The 20,240-nt window shown below is 36.8% G+C and overlaps 1 protein-coding gene across 7 annotated transcripts in view; it reads left to right on the top strand.

The window, feature by feature from the left end:
* Positions 1 to 19,249, top strand: part of ICA1 (islet cell autoantigen 1) — a 66,261-nt gene extending 47,012 nt beyond the window's left edge. For 2 of the 7 annotated variants that reach the window (XM_063303684.1, XM_063303681.1), the window contains exons 9-16: positions 431 to 528; positions 2,331 to 2,380; positions 5,585 to 5,647; positions 5,819 to 5,860; positions 10,827 to 11,099; positions 17,270 to 17,365; positions 18,290 to 18,885; positions 18,920 to 19,249. In XM_063303684.1, coding sequence (XP_063159754.1) covers positions 431 to 528; positions 2,331 to 2,380; positions 5,585 to 5,647; positions 5,819 to 5,860; positions 10,827 to 11,099; positions 17,270 to 17,365; positions 18,290 to 18,411 — 744 coding nt within the window. In that variant the 3' untranslated portion in view covers positions 18,412 to 18,885; positions 18,920 to 19,249. The remainder of the gene's footprint in view (positions 1 to 430; positions 529 to 2,330; positions 2,381 to 5,584; positions 5,648 to 5,818; positions 5,861 to 10,826; positions 11,100 to 17,269; positions 17,366 to 18,289; positions 18,886 to 18,919) is intronic. The other 5 variants (XM_063303686.1, XM_063303688.1, XM_063303683.1 and 2 more) reach the window with 5 other exon arrangements.
* Positions 19,250 to 20,240: the final 991 nt, after the last annotated feature.

Here is a 20,240-nt window from a genome sequence, read left to right as displayed (position 1 = left end):
GAAGGGTTGAGAAGTCTTCTTGTGACTCTTATGAGACACTTCACAACTCATGTATTAGGCACTAACAATTACACAATGAACATTAGTTCTGTCCAGTGAATCTCTGGCCTACTTATAAAAAATATTTTTTAAAAATCATGATACAAAATAAGACATCTTTCCTTATTTATCAGCTTGCACATTTAGTTTTTGCTTTGCCAAATTCTTGTCCTGCTTGTGCCAGCTACAACTGTTTTCATTCTGTTTCTTTTTCTTATAATGCCTATAAGTTTTATCTACTGATCTCTTAATTTTGTTTTTCCAACTTAGATCAAAGTAGTTACTATATTTCTGTTTTACACAGTTTGATTACTCAAAACATAAAAAATAATAGCATTCCCTATTATTGACTTTGTATATTCTTTCATGTATGTATTAATGGCTGGCTTAGAACTTACAAGAACCTGTAAATAAATTAATGGAAAGTGAAGAAAAGGAGGAGGAACTGCAGCTGAAGAACACCAGATCAGAGGTTGATCAACAGAGTCAGTAAGTCATACAGTATTCATCAATTGAAGCAATATAATCTGTTATTTTACAAGGGCTTTCTAATTCAATACTGCAGATGAGAACAATTCAGATTTCTAATTATAAATGCACTCACTACCTGTAATTTTTGTTCACATGAGCTGCTACTCTTTCTCTAAACAATTGTTTTACCCACATGAAGAGCTACCAAGGAAGCCTGTGGCCAAAGCCCTGTTGTTATGTCAGTGAGGCTATGATCCTGAATTCCAGACAAAAGTGACAGTCTATAGAAGAGGTAGATGCTTCTCTGTGCATAATTTCTATGTACCTTGCAAGAGCAAGGACTGTATTTTTCTTCTAAAATGTAGCTGAATTAATATGAACTTAATGAAAGTCAATGTTATCACCAGCACTTCCTCATTTTTTAAAAAAAATATTTTGAATGGTTTTAAGACCCCCAACTCACAGCCCTTGCAGACAGTCTGAAAAGCTACTAGGGTCTACAGTAAAAGAAGATCTTTCCTCAGTGTTTGGCTCGTGGGTCTAAAAAAGATGATAGTATGACAGCAGACACATTAATAGTAGTAATCCTTGCCAAGTCATCAGTTGTCATGTAACCAATCATTTCCTTACTCAGTGGTTGTGCCAGTTACTTCACACAAGGCTGCAGAGGAGTTCCTTTTTTCATCTAAACAGAAAGGGGAATAATTTAGGTTTTTCATAAAAAGAAAAAAGATTCATATATCTACAGTATAGAGTATTTGGACAAAGGCCTTTAAAAATGCTGAGAATTAAATAGAAATTAACTACCCCATAGTAATTCATCAATGCCAAAATGATTGTAGAATAGGAAGGTTTTAATGTAAACAAGATCCCCAGATTCTTTTTGCCACAGTCCTGTTTCAGAGATAATCAGGTACATCATGAGAGACCAACTACCCAATCCTTTTGCCCTTTGTTACAAAATTTATAGTCTGTCTTTCTGTTTATATCAGCACTCAAAGAAACTTACAACAATAAAACAAAACATGAAGTGTAAAGCACAATAGCTAAATCAGACACTCCTCAAAATTCCATAATTATCATAGCCAAACTTGCTGTTGGATCATCTTCAGAAGGGCCTTTACTACTGATTTAACTAACTGTGCAGGTTCATAGTGGAAACAATCTATTATCAAGTACTCAGTGGAAACAATCAAATCATCTTTTCTGTATTCACAAGGACCATTCATCCTATCACTGCATTTTTACTGTCTGAAATACAACTATATCCGTTCATCCTGTGGTTCTCTGGTAAATAATCAGATTCTGGTTCTAAGCAACAGTGAATGAAATAGGGGAGAAGGTCCAATAACATCAAAAGCATGGAAATAGTTACTTTGAGCACTGTCAAGACATACAGTTCATTCATAGATAGCAGTATCCAGTGCATTATATCAATCCTACACTAGATGCTGCTGTTCACTTAATAGGCATGATGAAGCTCTCATGCCCACACCCTTAATATTACAAAAGCTTCCTATAGAAACACTAGACCTCTTCCCCTGCAACACTAAGTATTAAAACCTACAGAACATTAATTTGCTGGAGCAAGAAAACTTAACTCCTACAACACATAATGAAATCTGACATAATTAGATACCCAGATGTACGTATTTGCATGTAGTGAGTTTCTGTTCTTTATTGAAAGAACCCAAATATTAGCATCTTCTGAGCTTCAGAGGATCTTGATGTAGTTCACAAGCTGAAGTCAGAAAAAATGGAATCTGTAGCTTTTTAACATTACAAGAAAGTAAGCTCTTTTTCCTCCCTTTCAATTTAAGGTTGATATCTTTAGATGATGAAAGCAGCACCAAGGAAACAGTCAACTCAGGTATTCTTTTATATTATACTTTTCAAATGCCAAGCATGCTCCAGATTCCCCCGTTGTCTTAATAGCAGCTGTGTGAACATTTTGTCCTAACAGGCTACTTTAGAGTATAATACCATGTGTCATTTAGGATATTTCATCCCAGCTCTAAAAATGTATAAAGTACAAGAAATCCATTAAGAGAAGAGATTTGCAATTCATTAAAGATTTTATTTAACCAGCTATAAAGTCGTCTTGTAAAATAGTTATTGCTGCTTTTCAGCTATTAGTGCTTCAAGTGACCATCTTTTTTTCAAGCCACAGATGCACAACTATGGCTACTGTTAGTCCAGAAAAAAGGAGATGGTGGTCTCTATAAATCAGATAGAAGATTGCTCTGTCTTTGCAAACGTATCAGACATCTCCCTTCCTTCTCCTGTGTACTGTTTCTCAGTGAATGATAACATGCTCACATGTAGATTGTGACCTGGACTTGGTTGAGAATTTGTTCCAATGTCCTAAAAACTTGTTATAACTAAAACTATCAAAAAATATAATCCAATAACAGCTACATCGTAGAATATTAATAGCATAGAAAACACGAACAGTTTTAAAATCCTAGCTTAAAAGATGAGTTAAAATTGACACAATGAATTGATTAACTAAAAAAATCACACTCCAATTGGCAACTAGTTCAAGACCGGAACAAAATCAACCTATTCCGTGTACTGGTCAGCACCGTTCTATACTGTTTGAAATTTCTGGTTGCTTTTTAAGAGTTGTCCTGCAGAGAATACAGTACAGACTGGCAGCTAAAAAAAGGTATTCCTAAAACGATTTTGCAGTAGCCCTACTCTTAATTTGAATAGAGAACTCTCAGAGAGAAATCAGAGTTCTACTGAAGAGTGAGCAAAGCCCAAGAGACCTTGATATCTTTAAATACAATTTTAAGACTAAAATGTGATTTTATCCATAGATAGCAAAAGAAAGAACCTAGCCCTTATTTTTGTAATAGCACAATTTTGCAGCTTGTGTTGGTGTTTAATTGGGAGGATGGTGGATCTCCCAGCTAAACATTGATGTTTATGAACTGTTAATCAGTTATCATATCTGTAAATTACTATATGTAGTGTGGTAAATTTATTTTTAAACAAACAATGCGTGGAAGTGGAAGAAGACAATATAATAGGAAGGACAAGAAAATTAGAAACATCGGAGGTAAATTCCAGGCCAAAATGGCTATGATCAAAAACAAAGATGGCAAGGACCTAACAGAAGAAGAAGAGATCAAGAAAAGGTGGCAAGAATATACAGAAGACCTGTATAGGAAGGATAACAATATCGGGGTGGTCAGTGAGCTAGAGCCGGACATCCTGAAGAGTGAGGTTGAAATGGCCTTAAGAAGCATTGCTAATAACAAGGCAGCAGGAGACGACGGCATCCCATCTGAACTGTTCAAAATCTTGCAAGATGATGCTGTCAAGGTAATGCATGCTATATGCCAGCAAATTTGGAAAACACAAGAATGGCCTTCAGAGTGGAAAAAATCAACTTACATCCCCATGCCAAAAAAGGGAAACACTAAAGAATGTTCAAACTATCGAACAGTGGCACTCATTTCACATGCCAGTAAGGTAATGCTCAAGATCCTGCAAGGTAGACTTCAGCAATTCATGGAGCGAGAATTGCCAGATGTACAAGCTGGGTTTAGAAAAGGCAGAGGAACGAGGGATCAAATTGCCAATATCCACTGGATAATGGAAAAAGCCAGGGAGTTTCAGAAAAACATCTATTTCTGTTTTATTGACTATTCTAAAGCCTTTGACTGTGTGGACCATAACAAATTGCGGCAAGCTCTTAGTGGTATGGGGATACCAAGTCATCTTGTCTGCCTCCTGAAGAATCTGTATAACGACCAAGTAGCAACAGTAAGAACAGACCACGGAACAACGGACTGGTTTAAGATTGGGAAAGGAGCACGGCAGGGCTGTATACTCTCACCCTACCTATTCAACTGGTACGCAGAACACATCATGCGACATGCTGGGCTTAAGGAATCCAAGGCTGGAGTTAAAATCGCTGGAAGAAACATTAACAATCTCAGATATGCTGATGATACCACTTTGATGGCTGAAAGCGAAGAGGAACCGAGGAGCCTTATGATGAAGGTGAAAGAAGAAAGTGCAAAAGCTGGCTTGCAGCTAAACCTCAAAAAAACCAAGATTATGGCAACCAGCTTGATTGATAACTGGCAAATAGAGGGAGAAAATGTAGAAGCAGTGAAAGACTTTGTATTCCTAGGTGCAAAGATTACTGCAGATGCTGACTGCAGTCAGGAAATCAGAAGATGCTTAATCCTTGGGAGAAGAGCAATGACAAATCTCAATAAAATAGTTAAGAGCAGAGACATCACACTGACAACAAAGGTCCGCATAGTTAAAGCAATGGTGTTCCCCGTAGTAACATATGGCTGCGAGAGCTGGACTATAAGAAGGCTGAGAGAAGGAAGATAGATGCTTTGGAACTGTGGTGTTGGAGGAAACTTCTGAGAGTGCCTTGGACTGCAAGAAGATCAAACCAGTCCATCCTCCAGGAAATAAAGCCAGACTGCTCACTTGAGGGAATGATATTAAAGGCAAAACTGAAATACTTTGGCCACATAATGAGAAGACAGGACGCCCTGGAGAAGATGCTGATGCTAGGGAGAGTGGAGGGCAAAAGGAAGAGGGGCTGACCAAGGGCAAGGTGGATGCATGATATTCTAGAGGTGATGGACTCGTCCCTGGGGGAGCTAGGGGTGTTGATGACCGACAGGAAGCTCTGGCGTGGGCTGGTCCATGAAGTCACGAGTCGGAAGCGACTAAACGAATAAACAACAACAGTGTGGTAAATAGAATTGATTCAGTTTCCTCTGGGGGGGGATGTGTGGATCCTTTTTTAAATGGAATAAATTATTTTGAAATCCCTTAACTTGTATAACTTGGCCATTTTAAAGCTGACTATATTTTCACTGGTTACCTTGTATTGATCTAGACTTATCAATAAGAATATTCTGATTAATAAAACACATTTTACTGAGTAATCATTTATTTGGGGATGTTTCAGGATAAATGAAAAGTCCCAGTAGTGAAATGATCAGATAGAAAAAGTTATAAGGCACAGGCCATCTTCAGTATCGCACATTTCTTTGCTGGATTTGATTTCACCTAGAAAATATTTTGGTTACAGCAGAAGATGCTAACAACATGCTGAGTACTTTTGGGGAGAACTTCAGCCACAGAGAGAATTCAGGTATGTTTCCTAGAAATGCACTGGAACTGTTTAGATTATTCAGAAGTAAGTTCCAATGAGTTCAATGGAACCTATTCCCAGATCATTTTGAATAGGATTAAGTATATCATTAAGTATGACATTTAGTCATTTAGTCTATAGACCAGTAATTTCCTATTTTCTTTTTTTTAGAAGTTATAGATGACTTATTAGAGTTGAAACATGAAGAAAATGGTATGTAAATGTTTTATCTGTTACATAAATTTTATAAAAGGGCACCAAACCAATTAAATTTTAGTAATATAGATGCTAAGTATTTTTCAATGTGATCATTCATTTCAAACGCTTAAGGATTGTAAAAGAAAATTCACTTGTTGCCCTGATGTCAAGCTTCAGTGTAGGCAATAGATATTCTCCCACTGGATGTTCAGTCGGACATATTTTGTAGGCTACATTTAACAGTTTGTGGAAAGTTTGTTTGTTTCACACTTATCCTGGCAAGTGTTGTGGGCCAAGAGAATAGAGGAGAAGAGGATCAGATTTCTTGTATTATTCTGCACTATTGGCTAATAGCATCTAAAGATTGTTCCTCTTATTTCAGTGATAGATAACTTCAATTCCTTGGACATCACTATGTTCCCAAATATTGTCTTGGTGTCCACCAGGGTCCCTGCCCCACTTGACTTTCTTTAAAAGTTATTTGAAATCAAATAAATAAAAAGCTGGGTATGGGTAAAACATCAGCCTCTATATTATTTATTTGTAGCAATGCCTTTTGGCCTCATAAGAGTCTTGAAGTAGAGACAGACACATCTCTGTGTTGGCAGGGGAATAAATGTTGCAAGTAATGTCATACTGACATAATGCAAGCTCTGCCCTTCTTGTATGTGTGTCATGATGTCCCATCCATGTAGAAAAGGGGCAGTGCTTGCAACTCATCATGCCATAGATGGTCGTATTCGTAAGAAATAGCATGATATGAAATGTATGGTGAAAAAGTATTGTAATAAGATGTCTATAATATCTTTTAAGCTTTATGCTGCTTATTACGGTTTTAGGAAATGTGCATCTTGCTAAATCCCGTGGCTGTTAAGAGCTTACAGAAGCTACAAAAACACAAGTCATAAAATAATATTGGTATCAGTGAATACCCAAGGGATGAGTTTCCTTTCTTGAGAAACGTGATCAATCAAAATAGATTTCCAAAAGTCCTACTTTCAAAGGTTGTTTATGAGGGAGTATAAAGAAAATAAATAAATCACTGGCAAATAAGAGAATAAAAGTGCAATAGCTGCAGCAAACACACTTACTAATTTGGTAAATGTTCAGAGCCAGGGATGACATCTGTGTTTTTGTTGCTAGCTACCCTTCACTGATTTCAGAAAGCTAAGCCTTGTCTAACTGATTTAGACTTGAATGGGAAACGACCAGGCAATACCAGAGTTTTAGGTTAGACTCAGAAGTATTTTTAAAAATCCAGAAGACAGTGGCAAAATGTTGTTGCCAAAAACAACATCTGTATGTGAAATCACTAAGGGTCAAGCTCAACTCAAATGAAGTATTAATGTTTAATGTTCATATTTGCTCCCCTTAGTTCCTCTACATTCCTATCCTCTTATATCACCTGTTGTTGCTTGTGTTTGCATCATCTAATCCAAATTGTCCTTATTAAAATGTAACTCTGGATCTGCACACATCTACAATGTTTTGCTTTTTTAAAAAAACTGAATATATAGCTTTACCCTATATGAAGCTCATAGCATACTGCCCTGGCTGTTACCAATTCAGTAGCATGAACAATCATAAAGGCTGAAGCTGTAGGTTGTTTAGATGTTTCAGTAGTGGCCATTGTCTTGTTGGCAAATAACCCTTACCCCTGTATTCTCACCAAGTGAAAAAGATGGTACTCTAATCATAATGCACAGTTTCCTTTCTGTAAGTTTTTTGGATTGCTCTGCAGAATAAGTTATGCATGCAAGAGGAAGAATAAAGTTCTTTTTCCCTTAAATATGTCAAGGGAAGAACAAATGTATTAAGACTGGTATGGCAAAAAGAATGGTCAAAACAAAAAGAGCAAAATATAAAGGAGAATAACAGCAGAGCAAATAGTTCTGACAAAAATGCATTGACCTTCCTTTAGAAAAAATATGCTGTTACTACACAGCTGCAGTTTGGGGAAAATACAAAAATAGTTTAAATTTATTATATCTGTACATATTGCATCTTTGCGCAAGAGAGGTAATATACACTAACTGCATAAAACATCGCTCTAAATCGTATCACTGCCAGATTTTTCCCCTATTGCAATAAATGTAATTTGTGGTCTAGCAGAGGACTGGTAACATGTTATCATTAAAACAATGCCCTCAGTGTCTGTTTTCACCATCATCCCCCCAGCTGGGCTTGGAACTTCTTGGAACTGAAACAGGTCCTGCCCAATGTATTAAAACACTACGTGATGTATAAAGGCAGAATAGTCAAAATACAAAGGTGTCTCACAGATAAAAGGATAGAAAGAACTGCAGTGGTGTATACCATATTGGTCATAAGGGTTTGTAGCTTTTATATATATAGAAATCAAATAAATAAATATCAGTGAAAAAGTCACCTTGTACAGTTGTTTTTAATATGAGTTATGTAGGTCAGCAGAGAGTCAGTCTGGTGTAGTGGTTAAGGCACAAGGCTAGAAACCAGGAGACCGTGAGTTCTAGTCCCACCTTAGGCACAAAGCCAGCTGCGTGACCTTGGGCCAGTCACTTTCTCTCAGCCCTAGGAAGGAGGCAATGGCAAACCACTTTTGAAAAACCTTGCCAAGAAAACTGCAGGGACTTGTCCAGGCAGTTGCCGAGAATCTCCCTTTGGGGGAGATGGGCGGTGACAGAAATTTGAAATATAAATAAATAAAATAAATAAACAAATGATTGAACGGGGGTGTGTGTTTGTATGAGAGAGAGAGAGAGAGAGCAAAAAATTGTAAAGCTAAGCTTTATCATCCACATGCGATAATGAGTTTTACTGTAAGTTACACATTTTCTGTATGGCAATATTTTGGGCTATAGTGAACTGCTAGCCACAAATCATGCGTCCTTTGAAAAAGAGGTGAGGGATGCTTTTAATTTTTAAAATACCTAATTCATTCCAGGTTTGATATAATGGGATGAAAGTTCCAGCTGCCATTGTGATACAGCTAGAATTTCATACTACATTTTGCCAGTGTAGTTCACTAATGTTGCTGACCATTATTGACCAGAGTGAAACTGTAAAGAGAACTAGAGATGTATCCTAAAAATTCAGACTTTTAGTTTTCACATACATGTTTCATAAGTTTAAATTGCTATTTTCTTTTATGCTTTATTATAGAATATATGTGACTATTTTTTTATTATTTTTTTTTATCCCACCTTTATTATTTTTATAAATAAGTCAGGTGTGTTCTTGTCTCTTTTTTTAAAGTCAGATCTGATCCTTGCATCATCTTTTTTACATCCCATATTATTTTAGTCTATGTTACTGTTCTCTGGTAAAGAAAAATCTTCAGGACAGAAAGCAGTTACTTTTTAATTAAAATCTCTTTTAACTCTGTTGACTCTTGCTTTTCAAGCCATTATTTCATATTTATATGTCAAACATGCCCAACTCATTGCAAGGTTTATGTTCCCTGCTTTTATATGTGAAAAATATAAGTGAATAGTCGGCTGCCTAGCAGATGGAAGATGCGCTGAAGAAAGCTCTGTGTATTCTGAACAGCTGCGTAATTTGAGATACACGTAGTTCTTGGGTTACAACCACTCGTTCAGCAACTGTTCAAAGTTACAATGGTGCTGAACAAGGGGGATTTATGACTGGTCCTTGAAGTTGTAGCTGTCACAGCATCCCCACAGTCATGTGATTGTGATTTGGGCACTTGGCAACCAGCTTGTGCTTATGATAGTTGCAGAGTCCCACGGTTATATGATCGCCATTTGTGACTTTCCCTGCCAGCTTCCCACAAGCAAAGTCATTGGGGAAGTTGGCAGAAGGTTGCAAGTCACTCCAGTAAGTAGTTCCTGCCCCCACTGCCTTTTTTCCGGAGAAGCCCCCAGGCGGCATGGCGCATTCAGGCCCTGGACAGGTCATAGCATGCACCTCCTCACCCAGCCGCACCCACACCGGGCCATATACCTGGTGGTTTCCCATCCCAAGAACTAAGTAGGTCCAACCGTGCTTAGTATTTTGGAAAACGGGTGCTAAGAAAATGACAGATTAGCAGTAAGCTTCAGTGACTCATTAGGTAGCTCTAATAGTATTTTTTCCATAAAAAGTTCATTAAGATCTAATAATGTTCTTTATGATTTTATGGATGTCTACTTCTGACAGGTTATATTATTACATTGTTATTAGTGTAATGATTAAAGTATAATTTCTGCATGAATATCTTTGATCATCTATATTTGCCTCTTGTGCTCAAGCATAGACAAAAATTGCTCTGATGCATTTACTTCATCTTTTAGACATGAGAGCAATTGGCCTAGCATAATAAGGTCACCCCTTTTCAGCCAAACTCTTGGTTTTATGCTCACTAAGAGTAATGTAACTAGAAAGTAAACTCTTCTTTGCCAGGTAATCCATCATGGGTCTTCTATTTACTACACTTATTAAATTATATCTCTTGTTACAGGAAAAATGAGAACTACTTCAGGAAGAGCAAAATTCATGTTTTAGATTATTGGCCAAAATACTTACCTGATGAAATTTCTGGTGTATTTAAAAGTTGGGAAGTGTATTAGAGAGTGTCTCTTTTTAACAGTAGTCAGGACATGCTTTCTTGCATAAACTAAGACAGCTAAGATTAATCTGAAAGGTGAGAAATTAGAAATGTTCAGATTCCAGAATGATTCCCAAAATATGAAGGATGGACAAATATATTAAGATAATCTAACTCAAATGTTTACTTAAATTTAAATAATTATACATACATTAATCAAGGGTTATATGGGAAGCTGTCTTTTACCAGATGAAACTCTCCTTATATCCTAGGGTTGTCTATTCTAATTGGTGACAACTCTATAGGGTTTCAGGCAGGAATCTTTCCCACTCCTTCCTGAGAGTTTTACATGTGCTCTACTTTTGAGTTCCTTCCCTTTGGATAGATCTGGATGGTTATTCCTTACATTTGTTCTTATTTTAATTAACTTTTTCTTAGATATTTGTCTTCTTTTAGCAGCACCAAAGGACCTGCTTGTGAACTCCCTGGAGCCTGAACCTAGTGATAAGAATGATATGGTATTACTGAATGAGATTCTCAATGCCTCTTCTTTGGATGACGGTGAATTCAGCAGGGAATGGGCAGCTGTCTTTGGAGAGGATCCCCTTGCTGACGCAGGGACAAATTCTTCTGTAGGAGAAATGGAGAGCAGCCAGTCATCATCATCAGGCTTCCTTCCTTCTCAGCTTTTAGACCAAAACATGAATAATTTGCAGTCTTCTCTTCAAGGTAGGCTTGTTTTCATTCCTGACATTATAATCTCAAATTAGCTGTTTGTCTGGTGACATTATTATTTCTGCCATTATTTTGGCCAAGTGTAGCACAGAGCACCTTGACAGTGGACTATGGATATAGGTGTTTAGTACTGAATCCTAGTGTAGTATATAACAGTAAGTTCTTCCACTGAGGCGATCGTAAGGAAACAATTCTTCAATATCCACTTCCACTTTAAACTAGTCAAGTTTGCCATCTCAAACGTGAATTTGAACAAATGTACTTTAAACTATGGTTTATCAAGGAATATACTTTAATTCTGGCTTTGGCAATCTGCAATTGATACTACAGTTCAGACAGTAGGAATAGGAAATTGCAGATGGTCAAAAATAGTAGTGGGTTATTTCCCGACTGGTGAAGACTTGGCTTTTCCCCTAGGCATTGTTGATGGGGCAGTTGGTGGATAAATATGAGTTTTATCATGGCCTCAATGTTGTTTATTGTTTTAAATGGTCTTTTTATTGTATTGTGTTTTTATTTTGTTTGCAACCCAGAGGTCCTTCTGGTAGATGGGTGGCTAGATAAGTTTGTTTAATAAATAAATAAATGCCAAGGGGAGAGAGATTAAGGGAATTAGGTTTGCTTATAAAAGGTTAAACTATAATCTTGCATTTCATCTGAATCTGATTATATGCATACATACCCTGGGAAGTCTGCAAATATAACTTCTAGGAGTAGTGATTCCATTCCTTAAATTACTCTACATTTATTTATAGATTTTTAACTTTGTTAAAATCCTTCCTGTTTTTGCTCTAATCGAATATTGATTAGTTGCTCTCACACTGTAAAAGATATGTATCTGCAGGACAAGATTTTAAGAAAACATGTTTTAACTAAATCACAACTCGAGCTGCTTCAGTTCTCCCTGTACAGTGGGCCAACCTCCTTGCTGCCAATAGTTTATGTTAATTTCTCTGCTGTTTCTTGGGCAGATGGTGGCTGTGGGAGGGAGGTGTAAAGGGTGAAAGGAAAAATTGTCTCATTATTTTTAGAGTGAAGGGATGACATGTGTGAAGGGTATTTAATTCCTCCAGGGTGTTAATGTGGGTTGGGCTGGTTGTCATTTGTTGATGGGAAAATTATTCCTCTGACATTGCTCAGGTAGAGGAAATAGTACCGTTTGGAGTAGCAATAAAAAGACTGTTTTTAAAGGGACACTGTCAAGACTGGCAAGTCTAAGATAAGAATGTGTCATCAGTACAACTTCAGTGGCTTTAATCCAAGTTCTTTGGCTTAATAAATCTGTGAATAGAAAAATAGCTGCTTTCTCAGTCCTGGGTAAATGCTTAAATACTAAGATGTTTTAGTTGGTGTGATTTACCTCAGTACAGAATAAATATGGTAAAGGGACTAAAAGCAATCAGAGATAGCAAAAAATGTACGTAGCATTTCCCACAGTGGTGATTGCTTTCCATTAAACCGCAGTTAAGTGACAGAAAGTAAGGATTAAAGTTAAAAGCTGGTGGGTGGAGACACGTATGTCCCCCCCACATCCCCTGTTCAAGAGACCCATTTTGGAAGGAGAGCAGTTTCAAATCCTATTATTCTTCAGGCAGCATGATCAATGCTGAAAATTCTGGGAGTTGAAGTCCATATACTTGGCTGCAGTGATGGAAGCAATAACGAAAAAATTTACATGGTTGCTGTAAAGATCACTGAGAATATGCAGCTGTGCGTGTGCGCATATGTGCAAGCGTAAACTCTCAATACAACACTGTGTCAACAATTGTCCAAATGTCAGATATTTACAAGCTCCACTTCCTCTGGAGATGGATGCATATCAGGTTAATTTTGACATGCAAAGCTTCCATTCTGTTGTAGAATAACTGTTTATCCCATTAAAAGTTGTTTTGGAGTCATGCTGCATGTTAACCCAAGAATAATGGGGAATTTTTCCCTCATCGTTTTACTTTCCCAGAAAACATATACTGAAGTTGGAAACAATCTTGGAATTGTCCCTATCTAACAGCTCTTTTTCTTTTTCTTTTTTTCTTTGTCTTTTCTCTGGGGTAAAGAGGCAGCTGGGTGAGTCTCCCCCAATTTGAAAAAAATTGGAAAAGTAGGGAAAGAGTAGCATACATTTCCTTAACGCTCATTTTCCTGAGCTTAGCTTTCAGCAGCTGGTTCTGGAAAGAAGGGAAAGGGAAGGAAGGAAGAGAGAGAGAGAGAGAGAGAAACAAAACATTGGGGAACTGTTTGGAGTTATATGTAACACAGTGTTTGGACTTTTTACTGATGCAGATCAAGGACCTGTCCAATCTACTCTCAGTACAAAAATAGTCTCTCTTTAGAACTTTAGAGAGCTAAAATCAACAAGGATAGTATAGTGAGAATCCCAACATTATTCAGTGGGAAAATGGAGCTTACCAATTCTTATACTCAACCAAAGGCATATTGCATAGTTAATGGAAATTGCAATTTTAGCAGCAAATATTCTTAAATAGGAATAAATGTAAAATTATTAGATCAGTCAATCCATAATCCAGTTAAACACATTCTTATGATTGCTCTACTTCAGCAGCTTGCATGTAAACAATTCAATTCTGTTATAGAACAGAGGCAGGTGACCTTTTTAGCAGCTGGATTATGCTTTCTCTCTCCCCCAGCAATTAAGGGTAGGTGTGTCTGTGACATTTTGACATCATTAAAGAAAGAAGAGCTGCATTTTCCCCCCTTTTTTCTATTTTAGGGGTTTGGATTTTTTGAAAATGTATGACTTGCTCTTGGGTGATTAGTGAACTAAGAAAATAGGGGTGGCAGGGTGGAGACAGCAGGACTGAAAATTGCTCAGTTGTATTATAGGCAAAACAATTCTTCAAAAATCATTTTTGTTGCTTTGTTACACCAAAAATTGTACCTGGAATGTTATTTAAACAAAGCACAAGCAGTTAAATATCATTACAATAAAGATAGTAAATCAAAGTATCCACAATAGAAATTCCATAGTGTTTCTTAACACCTGCCCTACTCCAGAAATACCAAATTTGCTGTAACGTTACTAGGGAGTAGTGCTTTGATTCTAAAATCTTTTCCATCACTCCAGTATTTTTCTTTACGAGTTGCTAAACTGCCATATATTCCAAGTTGTCAATAAACTTTGTCAACTTTCCTTAAAATTGAATGTATTAAACCAGTTTCAGTGAGGTCAATCTAGTGTGTAGTAGCAAAAGTAGTTGTTTATTTCTTTATGTAGTGTATCTGCTCATCAAAAGTGACAGTAGTCTCTTTTTGTATGGAGTGGCATTACATTGTGACATATATTCGTATTTTACAATCCTCTGTAACCCCTGAACACTTTGGTAGAATTATGGGTTGGTTCCTATCCCTTAGTCCTTTTGTATTTGGATATGCTATTTGTCTTTTAAAATACAGTCATTGCTGGTCACTAAAAGAAACTGCAAGTGTGAATTATGTTTTTGTCTTTTGGAGTGTACTTTCTTATACAGAATACAATTATTTTGTGGGGGAAAAACAGTTAATATCCCATCATTCAAGATAAATAGACTAAAAAAAATACCAGTGAAAGAGTAAGTAGCATCCTTCCTCTCAGATAGAACATGTTATCTCAGCTTGTTTTATATCAGTATTACTTAGTAACCATAGGTGGGGGGAACCTGTGTCACAGTATCATGGGTGATCCCAAGCCCCCTTAAATAATTGAGGAAGTAGTGCAAATGCATGACTGAAATGCCCACTGTGGCAACTGTTTTTCTGAGTTACTGTTCCTTCTAATATGTCATTGGCAGAGAACAATAATAAACCCTTGATAATTGTAGAATTCATCTATAAAGCTAATAAAGCATCCTACTTTAACCCACTCTATTAAACATTAGACTAGGAACCTAGGAGACTTGAGTTTAGGTGGCTATTTATTTCATTTCATGCATGAAGTTGAGAGTAATCGTATCGGGCTTCCAGTGGGGAATGGTGGACTGAGCAGCTGTGCCCACAGGCTAAGCGGGTGGAGCTGGCAACATGGCAACTTTTTTCGGACTCAGGCAGGTTTTCCTGAAGCCCAGAAACATTCTCTGGATAAAGGAGAACACCTGGAATCATCCCATCTGTCCTCCAGATGGCTGCTTGTAGCCAGAAGATTGCAAACAGTGTTTCACGTTCGACTGGTAAGAGCTAGCTGGGAGGCGGGGCCATCATCATTTTCCAAGCTGCACTGTAGCCTTCAAGGGACACTAAGACCAGCCACCCCACTTCTAAATCACTATGTATGTACTGTATGTATGTATGTATGCATCCATACCCTAAGAGAGGCTTTCTACAGCAAGGAGAAGCTGGCTGTTTTGGTGCTTATCGTTATTTTGGGGATTACTTTTTAAAAATTCTTTTTTAAGTTTTGGACTTTGTTTTCCTTTCAAATATAAAGGAGGATTGAGAGTAAACAACTGTCTTCCTGTTACTATTTTTGTATTACATTTGAAGATATTATCATTTTCCTACATGTTGAATCAGCTGATTTGAACCTTCAGCTTTCTGTTTCTACTTTCCCTTGGGAACTGTCTGCTTATCTCACTTTCGCTTGTGTAAATACATTTCAGAACTTTTCCACATCTTCGACTTTTACTGGTTAAGCTCATAGGGGGTGCCATAATCTACTGTGTGAGACATGGAAGATTTTAAACATTTTTTCTGGCTTTCACCAAGATTTTAAACAAATTTCTTCTGACTTCTACCAAGCTTTTATGCAAGATATTCACGACATCGTGGAAAATATGAGATCTAAAATGTGCCATCAGATTGGGAATGTGGTGGATGAAATAGAGGAATTCAACAGTGATAGAAATGTTTCTTCTAACAGTGAGATTGGGATTTCTATTGAGATGTTGGATGAAGATTGGATAGTGGAGTTGGAGAAATTTAAGGAAGAGAGAGATCTGCAAGCAATAAGTGAAATGGACTTTCTGGTGGAATGCCTTGAAAAAGAAGGGGGTCACTATGTATGTGAGGTTTTTTGAGAAGAAGCTGGAATTTTTGAGGGGGGTAGTTGGGCTGTTTGATTTTTTCAAGAGAAAAGCTCTGTGCACATTGTGGGGATATGTAAATGTTCTCGTTTATTTTGAAGTGGGATAAAGGCTGAAGAATGTTTATCTGGTTTGCTTTAAGGGTTTGACTGATGTTAACTATTGGCAGACAATTTATGTGCTTTTTAATTTGATTTTTATTATAGTAGACAGAAATGTATAGAATAGTAGTAGGAAGGAAATAATTAAATGTGTTATCTTTTCGGGGGAAAATTTGTTTATGAGGTTTATATGAATTCGTTTTATTTTAATATAAATGGGAGGAGTAACTGTACTTAGTGATTTTTATTATTGCTAAAGTGGAATGATTTATAGAAATAATGTGGTTTTGGTTTAATATAGAGTAAGAGATTGATTATGGAAATTTTTGTATATCCTTGCTGTTAAAACTTAGAAGCTGTATCTTTTTGTAATTTTGAAAAAACTTCTCTTGTGTTTTCACAACTTTTTAGTTCCTTTTTCCTTTTTGTGGTTTTTTGTTTTTTCATAGCTTTTATCCTTGTCTTGAAACTTAATAAAAATTTTATTAAAAAAAAAAGTAATTGTATCACATTTCTGTATATCTAAAATAAATACTCTTAAAAGTCAATTTGCTTGTTTAAAATGACTTGTTAAGTTATTGATGAGGATGGTTTAGGTTTTATCTGCTCCAAATATGCCACTGATAATACACCAATGTAATTTTCTAATTGTACTGTTACCTTAACAGAAAAGCCGTTGCTTTCCTAACTCTCATTAAGTTAAATTCTAATTTGCTAATAACAGCTTATCCCAGAAGGGTTGCAGTCTGTTGTTGGATCTGTTTCTTAGGCTTAGGTTTAGGACCATCCCGTATTTCAAACAAGGTTAAGATGTTACACAGAGGGTACTTATGAAAAGTTAAATCAATATAATACAAAGAAAAATATACTGGGTTAATGTAACCTTAGCCCCCTAGCCATTTACATGACAAAACAAAACGAAAGCAGCAGATCAGGACATGTCAAGGAGTCTGGTTTCCAGAAAATGGTTTGGGCATTGTCTTGCGTGATTTAAACTCATTAAGTAATTGCTATTGATTCATAGAAATGCAATCCTTCTGTTGAATCTTAGGTTGGGCAGCCAGCAGCATTAGCCCTTCACCTGCAATGCAGACAGGACAGAAATCCAACAGCTTGAACTTGAATTTCAACAAGACACCTATGAAAGGTGATAAATCTGTTACTCTTTGAGTTTAGACTTCTCCAATGTCTTGCATACTCTCAGATCTATTTACAAAGAACAGTTTCCTTTGAGGCTATACTTTATTTTTACTGCACTCTGACTAAAGCATTAATCATCTCTGGAATACTTATGCTTGCTTTTTCTTGGCATGTAAAATACTGCTGAAATCTGTTCTCTTGTATATCTAATAGCTTTTAATGGTTGTGAAGCTTCCATTTTATAGCCCTTGCTACAATATCCTAGAAACCATAGGACATATTGGATTTTTCTCTCCAAGAGTCAAGACAGAACTTTGACTTCAGAAAGGAAAATCCAACATCAAATTTTCTTTCCCAAGCGTTTCTTCCAAGATGTTGGAGTCCCATTATCAGAAGAGGAAAAATGGGGAGGATCAGAGTAATAGCATGGGCAAACAGGGGGAAGCAAGCAGCAGGTAAGAAGGGCTGCAACTGACTAGAAAAGGCAGTGGCCTTTCACTTTCACTCCCTGCACTTCCACCCTGTTAGTCAAAAGCAAACAGAGAATTGGGGTTTATTGGAGCATTTTGTTGTGTTAATTGTCTTCTCCCTGCTGTCAATATGTATGTGTACATATCTTGAATTTCACCTGCCCATTGTAATGTTGTATTTGCAGTTATATTGACTGTGTAGTAAATTACTTTTGAGAGTAGCCTCATGAAAGCTAGGCTTAAAATTTCCATACGCACTGTATATATTGTATCTAGAGAGAACATACCTGCAGAATGCTTTTCTGACAGTAAGAATACGTGACAAAGGGTTTTCTTAGATGTATCTAAAATCCTTTCTTGAGTCCTAAATCCATTTTTCCCATGGAAATACCCACTGAATGAACTGCAGTCAAACCCAAATACTGACTTGGTCAAAATTGATTATGCTTTCTTTTTTGCAGAAGCTGCAAGTTCTTCTAAAGATCTAACAGCTTGGTTTAGCCTCTTTGCTGATCTGGATCCCTTGTCCAACCCAGATGCTGTTGGGAAAACAGATAAAGAACATGAATTGCTCAATGCATGAGTTGTCCTATGGTAAACCTCCTTTCACCAATCATTAGCACTGTCTTTGGGGTTTAAGGAATTTTAAAACTGAGTCAGTGCGTTGTTGTATAACTTCTCACTTCTGTGCCATTCTAATAAAATCACAGGATTGACCTTCCCCTTTCTATAGGTAACAGTTATTAGCTCTTGTTTATATAAAAAGTTTACACCCATTTTTGTAAGTTGATGTACTGAATGAAGTTTTGGTTTAAAGGGAGTTGCTGACTAGATTAGTGTACCTGTTGTAACTTGGCTCTTGATAGAGCAGTCTCATGGTTAATAGAAGGGTAAAATATAAAAGAAAAACCTATTTTTATATATTTTTTCTTTGCATAAATCAGGAAAGGAAATCATGTTATTGGAAGTTGCATGAAATGAATCTGAAAGAGTAATATGTAATAAACTACTGCAGCATAAGAATATAAACTAAATTTCTATTCTTAGTATCAATAGTGTCAATCTATACTTTGGGGCTAATCGAAGTATAGTATCAATCTATACTTTGGGGCTAATCATTAGAAAATTATAGTTGACTATCTATGAATCTACTCTGCTCATTCTCTAACTTTAAATATTAAGCAAACAGCATGGCATAAGTCCAAATCCACTGCCAAGACTAAATACTTTTAGCGTGTTCTTTTGTGCCAGCAGTTTCTGCTACTAAAGAGACTAGGTTGTATTGCCTTTGCCATCATGTGCATTTACAATAATCTCCGTTTCTATACAAGGCTCTTTTCATCATAGCTGGTTTCATACATCCATGTTCTTAAGCCTGTTGTGACACTCTTCTTTAATAAAGATGGTTTTGACAAAAAGAAGTATGTGTAAATGACCTTTTATCAGCTGGAAAGACTGAAATGATAGAAATATTATCAATTATTGTCAGAAATTTATAATTAATTTTATTGTGGGAAAGATCATATACAATCAGCTGGTAAGAGATGACTATTATCAACATGAATAATCTCAGGCATTTATTTAATTATGGTGTCCATCTGCCATGGACAGGAAGCAAGCAAACTAACCCCTGTGGAAGAGGTTCTTTCTAATCCATCTTCCATAGTTGTTTCTGCCCATTCATTACAGCTGGGCAGTCAGTGCGCTTTAGGTCCCTACAGTTAGAATGTCATCTTATGGGACCAAGGAAGCATGCCTTCTCTGCCACAACACCTGCTTTCTGAAACAGCATCTCCCCACTGATACATACAGCTCCTACCCTTCAAATGTTCTAGGTCCTTAAGACCTGGTTTAAGACCCGGCTCTCTTCCCAGGCCTAGGTTTAGGGTACAAAGGAGCCCCTGGCAGTTTTGGAGGGTGTTATTCATGTGGTTTTGTCTGGCTGGTCATATTCCTTTTTTAAAATTATGTATTCTTTTAAAAATCATAAGCTGCCCAGACTGTTTTTAGAGTCAAAATCAAGTTTAGAAAGTTTCCTGGAAATTTTTGCACCAGATAAAAAAGCCAAAAGATTATCTGAACCCCCAATTTTATGCTATTTGAGTATTCTTAGGATCCAACCAGATAAACTCTCATCATGCAAAGACTTTCATGAGAATTGAATGTTTGTTTATTCGTAACGTAACTCAAAGACTGGAAGTGTTCGCTTCTTTTTCAGTTTTGCAGAGCTAATTAAGTAAAACATGTACTTTAAGCAGATATTCAAATAGATCCCCTTCCTCCTTTGCCTGCCTGAAGAGAGGTTGGAAGGCAGTAACTTGATGCATAGCTTTATTGCTCTACTATTTCAAGCTTTGCTATCTCCCTGCCTACAAAAGTAATGCTTCTGCTACTATGTCAATGTCATAGTAA

This window comes from Candoia aspera, chromosome 4, assembly GCF_035149785.1.
Source record: "Candoia aspera isolate rCanAsp1 chromosome 4, rCanAsp1.hap2, whole genome shotgun sequence".
NCBI lineage: Eukaryota > Metazoa > Chordata > Lepidosauria > Squamata > Boidae > Candoia > Candoia aspera.
Note: the sequence above shows the minus strand (reverse complement) of the source record. Positions and strands in the feature narration are given on the sequence as shown.